Genomic DNA, 6,584 nt, shown 5'->3' with positions numbered 1-6,584 from the left:
ACCTGCACCCCAAGCAAAGGACTGAATGGTACACACCAAAAGACAAGCATATCTCGTTTATTCCCCAGCCTCCCCAAACTTCCAGGCAGCTCTACAAAGATGTCAGACATGAAGCCACACAGAGGCTGTCCCTTAAAAACAGACATAAAATAAAAGGAATCAAGTGACTTTATAGAATGAATTGGCACAAAGATAAACTTTTTTTCCTCCAATGCCAGCCAGGAAAACTGGTCACCAAAAAGGTTTGGACCTTTTTGAGCAGGATAGGGGCTGGTACTCCCATGTCCAGCACTGCCAGGATATATCCATTAGGAGGTGCCTGACCCTGTGTCCTGCACTAGGTACAGCCTCTAGACCTGCTCCCACAAGGCGAGCTCCGGACCCACATAGATAGGCTGAACCTATTCAGGGAGGATGGGAGAGAGAAGACGGACAAACCCCAGCCTTAAATGAGATGTTACAGAGCAGCTCCTCCGTAAGCAGAAGGCACTTAGTGGTTGGGGTGGTTGGGAGTCTTGGTGTCAGGGCAGATGCAGTTCACAGATGTTCCTGGGAGGGAAGCAGAGGAGCACTCAACCCTGTTGCCCTCCTCATGGTGGTGATGGGAGAGGAGCCCAGTTCAGGCCCCACAGACCCGGGATGAGAGGCCATCTCTAGGCACATGAGCCAGAGGGACAGTGTGTTTGGAGTAGGCTGGGCCCAGATGCACCCAGGACCAGCCCCAACCCCAGCTCTCCCTGGCCTGCCTCCCAGAGCTAGCCTTCAGGACAAGGGGGCCCAGATGGGCATACCCTGGAATTTCAAGTCTATGCACGACTGGGGCAGCCACAGGAAGCAGTTTATAAATCCATACCCTTAGTAGCCCCAGGTGAGTTTAAAGCTAGCAAATGTGCAGGGTTCAAAGTCTCTGTGCTGTACCTTCTACACCTTCTATGAAGCACTGGGGGCACCTCAGGGTATGGGATGCTGCCCAACCCAGAGGTTCTCATCTCTGGGTGATACAATTTCACTGATGATCACAGCACAAGCATTTTTTTAAAAACCCATGGAATGTTCCTGGAAAGAACACAACTATCCAACGTCAGGGATGATGCAGCCACTAAGTGGCATGTCAGGTCCCATTGGGGAGGCGAGGCTACTCACACAGCCCCCCTCCACCCCCCTTTCCACCTGGCTGGTCTGCTTGGCCTGCTTCCTTGGGCCTTCCTCAGCCTCACTCGCCTCCTGAGGCCTCTTCCAGAAGCGTGACCCTGGCCTGCTTTTGGGTGGTGGCAAGGGGTCTATGCCTAGGATCTTGTGGATCTGCCGAAATGCCAACATGCGCAGGGCGTGCTGGGGACAGACAGCCTGTCAGGATCCCCTTGCCTGTGCCCAGCTCACCTAGCCCCATGGCCCTGTGGCTTGCCAAGAATCCTGTCCTTGACAACACCCTTCTAGCAGATGCTGAGCTCAGTTCCCGTCAGGCATGAAGGGCTGCACTGGGAGTTGCTCAGGCTGCTGAGGGTAGGACTTTGCCAGGAAGCCCCTTGGAATATCAGTGCTTTTCCCTCACTACTGGGACCTCAGATCCTACATCTCCCAGTTTCACTCTGACCATAAGCAATTTCTTTCCATTAAGACAATTGCTAAATGTCAGGTCCAAAGTGATTTTTGTACTACTGGGAGAATTTCTCATAAACTTACAAACCAAAGGGAAACCACAGATTAGGGGGGGGGGTTCGTCTTGAGGCTGGCCAGCCATAGCTGGGTGTTCATAGAGCATAGGTGGGGGTTGGAGGGAACTCAGAACAGTCCCAGACAGTGAGGCCCCAGGTCTATGCTCATCATTGTGGTGGCTTCAGCTCTGAGCCAAGCTGCTCCTGCCCCCAGAAACACCCCTGTCACCCTCCCACAGGTCACCCATCTCTGCAGGGGGAGGGAAGAGAAACCCCAGAACATATTCTGGGATGCTGCATAGCTGCTAACAGGTGCTGGGACCAGGGTGCCCCCTTGAAGCCTTGTTGAGGTGGCCTGGAGTTGGGGAGCTGCAGGGGCTGGCCATCTACCTGGGCACTGGCTGTGACGTCTTCCTGCTCCTGGAGGGTCATGGACTCAAGCACGTCCATATTGTCTCTCTCACAGGGATCCCGGATTCCAGGCCCATCTTTGCAAGAGGAGGTGGGGTTGGCAAAGAAGATAGAGTATCCTTGTGAGAGATTGCTACCACTGGGGGCCTGAGAGTGTCCAGGAACAAGGCCTGTGACTGTACCTCTCTGCACCCATGGTCACCCTGGCTGACATGCCCTTGTCTGGCATAGGATCTCCAATAGGGGAGTCTCGCCTGGGCCATTCTTCCCTCTGTCCCCACAAGTACACTCAGCAAAGCTCCTTCCTGCTACTATATGTGTGCACACACATGAGTATGTAGTAATGTAACAGGCTCACACACAGGTCCAGTGGGCTTTCTCTTGTTTCTCTTAATATGTCATCTTGTGTCACTAAAATGGCTGGAAAACACCATCTCTGTCTCTGCCATCTCATGAGAGCACAGGATGCTTCCCTTCCTTTCTGCTATATAAACCACACTAGGGTGAACATCTCCATACACAACCCATTATCCTTTGGAAATATTACCACCAAGGGCATCACCTGGTGACAGCCAGGGTTCCCAGAAAGGGTGAGCTGCCATCAGAGGATAAGTGCTAGGCTAACAAGCAGGGGACAGGTCCGTCACCTGCTCCATCTGCATTGGACCTGTCCATCCTGTGACCTCCTTTGTGGGTGAGTGCATTCTACATGCTCCTGTGCTGTTCCTTTCTCCCCGGATGTGTGTGTGTCTGGGTCTCTCCTCCCGTCTGAGTTGGACACCGTTCTCATATGGTGGTAAGAAGCTCCTCCTGTACCTCACTATGACTGGCGTCTCTGCTATGCGCTCCAGTGTGCTGGGCTCCCCAGCTGATGAGACTGACCTGTTAGGAGCATCCCTGAGGCCACACACTCCAGGGCCTGTCGCATGGCATCCCCAGGCCTCAGGGGGGCCCTGGGCACTGCTCAGAGCCTTCTCCACTAGCAGCTCCATGGCCTGGGCTGGAGAGGAACAGAAAAGGGGACGCTGTGCCTTCGAGTTCAGCTCCCACGGGAGGGGCTCTGTTGGGCTCGGCTAAGGGTCTACAGGGGACCCCAGGACAGGCAGCCCCTCCCAGCTCTTTCTCTAACTCCCACCTACCCTTGACTTCTACAGAGAAGGGTGGTCACTGAGGCCTTGCCACCTCCTGCTATGGCCACGGGCAGGTTTCTTCATTCTCTAACCATCAGTTTCCCCACTGGCAAAATCCCAGCAATTGTGACATTGAAAACTAGTCTTCTAAGGGTTAAATGAAACTTTTTCTCAGTGACTCATGATATATTTAAGCCAGAGTTACAATGACTCCATGACTTGCCAGGTATGTACCTTCGTCCAAGGAGCCACCCTGGGTGGGTTGCACGGGCTGGACCAAGACATAGCTAGTCACAGCATGAAGCTGGCCACTGTGCTCTCCATAGGGTGCAGCACAGAAAGCAATGTCTGCCCTGGACACTGGGAAGGAGGCAGAGGTCCTGGTGGTCACCAGAACTGTTGGTTTTGGAGATGGTCCTCCTGAGTAAGGCCAGTGGTGGCCTGGGACAGAATGTGAAGGCCTGCTTGTCCAAGAGCCCCGTTTTAGGAGCAGGAGATGAACTGGCAGCAGAAGACTGTGCATAGAATGCAAATCTCCCTCAGACTTCAGGGAGCCTGGGCCCCTTCAGAGAATAATGTGAAAAACTTAAAAACCTTCAGGTCACCCCAACCAGCACTGGGTGTGTGTGGGGGGGGGGGGGGGCGGAAGGGGGGGGAGAACTGGCAGGCAGGTATGTGAAATGAGAGCAGGACAGTCAGAGACAGACCTGCTTAGGGACAAGATACAACCCAACAAAAAGATAGGGTGGGGGCCCAGAGAGGGTGGAAGCAATGGTTTCACAATTCAGCAGCTTGAGTATTCAGGGGGCACAGGGGCCCTTGCACTCTCTCTTCTCTGCTCTTCTCCCCACCCTCTATGGGCCAGGGAGGCTGTCAGAGCCACAGGGGGTCCCCCCTCCAGAGGAGGTTGGGGTGCATAGGCCGTCCAGAGGCCAGCGTGGAGTCAGGATGGGCAGTGGGTCCCTGACCTCGCCAGGCCCTCTGTGCTCACACCACACATTTCCCTGGTGCCCTGGCACTGGCATGCCACCTAATTCTGTCTGTGAGGTCAAGGGTTTAAGAAAATACAGTCAGGCCCTGGCTGGTTGGCTTAATAGTAGAGTGTCGGCCTGGGGTGTGGAAGTCCTGGTTTGATTGTTCCCGGTCAGGGAACACATGAGAAGCAACCATCTGCTTCTCCACCCCTCCCCTTCCCCTTCTCTCTCTCTCTCGCTCTCTCTCTCTCCCTCTCTCCCTGTCTCTTTTTCTCTCTCCCTCCCCTTCCTGCAGCCATGGCTCAAAAAAGCAAGTTGGCCCCGGGCACTGAGGATAGCTCCATGGGCTCACCTCAGGTACTAAAATAGCTCAGTTGCTGAGTAACAGAGCATCAGTCCCAGAGGGAGGTTGCTGGGTGGATTATGGTTGGGGTGCATGCAGGATTATGTCTCTTTGCCTCCCTGCCTCTCACTTGATAAGATAAAAAAAAATACAGGCCCTGCCGGTTTGCTCAGTGGTAGAGCGTCGGCCTGGCGTGCAGGAATCCCAGGTTCGATTCCCGGCCAGGGCACACAGGAGAAGTGCCCATCTGCTTCTCCATCCCTCCCCCTCTCCTTCCTCTCTGTCTCTCTCTTCCCCTCCCGCAGCCAAGGCTCCATTGGAGCAAAGATGGCCCAGGCGCTGAGGATGGCTCTGTGGCCTCTGCCTCAGGCGCTAGAATGGCCGCTAGAATAACTCTGGTTGCAACAGAGCATCGCCCCCTGGTGGGCATGCTGGGTGGATCCCGGTCGGGCGCATGTGGGAGTCTATCTGACTGCCTCCCTGTTTCCAACTTCAGAAAAATACAAAAAATATATATATATACAGTCAAATGATGCTGTACTCCCGAGCAAACCTCTTCGTGGTACCAAGGGACCCCCAAGACACACCTACCGCGATCTACCTCTCTCAAGCACCAAGTACTCAGGCTGATGCCAGCCCCTTCTGGGAAAGCCCAGTACTTGGAGGGGAAACGTGTGTCCAGGAAGAAAATAAGGCTCTGTGGGCTTCTCAGAGCATGGCTGGCTGCCTGGCACTGCCTTACCCAGTCTGACAGAGCCCCCCAGGTGGGCACACGTTGGCAGAGGTCCCGAAAAACCCTGATGACAATTACACAGGTCTATAGGCTGCTGGCTTGTGCCTTTGGGGGAAGAAGCACATCCTTAGTTCTAGAAGCTAAATGTACCTGGGTGTGTGTTGCCAAGGGAACAAGGGCGGACCCTGGGGGCATCGAGCTGGGCCAAGGATCCCATCCTGGAAGTGGAGGTTAAGGAGGGTCTCTGGGGACATGACTGGCTGGCCTGGAGGGCAGTGGCTGAAAACAGACTCTACTCCCAAATGGTCACAGGCCAACAGAACTGACCTTGCTGTGATTCCAACCCATCAGTTTAGTACATGAGCCAAACAGCTAGCCAAGGAGTCAGCTAAGGGCTCAGCCGACAGGACAGACAGGTATGATTCCCCCTCCCAACCACACCCCTGTAACTGGAACCACTTGGCGTGGCGAAGGGCAACCAGTGATTGAAGACATTTTTCCAGGCTCAAGACATCTCCTAGGTCTGGTAAAGGTACCTCCATTCCTCCTAGAAGAAAGGGGCATGTGGGCAAGGTGCCTCTTCCTACTTTGCTCCCTCCCTGGGCCACAGGGCCATGCCTCTCAGCCCTCTGGGCCTCATTTTATTTATCTGGAAGATACACGCTTTCTCACAGGTCATCTTTCCTTCGGGACAATGCAGGGGCTGCAGAAATCACTTCTGTGAAAATCCTATCTCCTCTGAAGTCACCGCTGACCCCCTTAGTTAGCAAACTACAGTGCAGGTGGGAAACTATGAATGAAGCCAGATTTCCAGAAACTTCCAAATGCTTAATTAAAAGAGAGAAAGTGGGTCAGATTTGAACACTTCCCATCATTGATGACAAAGGCCTCTATGTCTGAGAGAAATTCAGATCCATTTTTTCTTTCTATTATTGCTTCAAGAATATTCTCAGCTCATTCTAGGCCCCCTGGTTTACGATGGAGCACAGGTTTCCCTTCCATTCACTCGTAAACAGCCCCGGGGATCCCTGCCTGCCGCCTGCCTGCCACAGGCTGAGGTGGACATGGCAGGGTTGTCTCTGAGGAGGGGTTAGAAGTTAGCCTTCCGGCAACAGCCAGCCCAGGGCACGGACACTGGAGAGAGGAGACACCTGAGGGAGGCTGCCCGGTTTCTAGCGGTAGAAGACCGTGTGTCATCACGGAGGGGTTTCTGCATCTCTTATCTTCCCAGTCAGCCTCCATCTAGCGGCCGTGGATCTGGAACACTGTCTAACATTCCCAGTTGCCCCTTGTTTGTGTGTTTGAGCAAACCCTAGCAGGGCCTTCTGTTAGAATTTA

At 54.0% G+C, this 6,584-nt stretch overlaps 1 protein-coding gene across 1 annotated transcript in view; it reads right to left on the bottom strand.

The window, feature by feature from the left end:
* Positions 1 to 490: 490 nt before the first annotated feature.
* Positions 491 to 6,584, bottom strand: part of ZFR2 (zinc finger RNA binding protein 2) — a 53,583-nt gene continuing 47,489 nt past the window's right edge. Inside the window, exons 15-19 of the mRNA XM_066252675.1 lie at positions 3,431 to 3,556; positions 2,888 to 3,066; positions 2,046 to 2,213; positions 1,218 to 1,332; positions 491 to 549 (exon numbers count right to left, since the gene is read on the bottom strand). Coding sequence (XP_066108772.1) covers positions 491 to 549; positions 1,218 to 1,332; positions 2,046 to 2,213; positions 2,888 to 3,066; positions 3,431 to 3,556 — 647 coding nt within the window. The remainder of the gene's footprint in view (positions 550 to 1,217; positions 1,333 to 2,045; positions 2,214 to 2,887; positions 3,067 to 3,430; positions 3,557 to 6,584) is intronic.

The sequence above is a fragment of the Saccopteryx bilineata genome, chromosome 1, assembly GCF_036850765.1.
Source record: "Saccopteryx bilineata isolate mSacBil1 chromosome 1, mSacBil1_pri_phased_curated, whole genome shotgun sequence".
Classification (NCBI taxonomy): Eukaryota; Metazoa; Chordata; class Mammalia; order Chiroptera; family Emballonuridae; genus Saccopteryx; species Saccopteryx bilineata.
The sequence above is the reverse complement of the archived record's forward strand: the minus strand, read 5'-3'. Positions and strand labels throughout refer to the sequence as shown.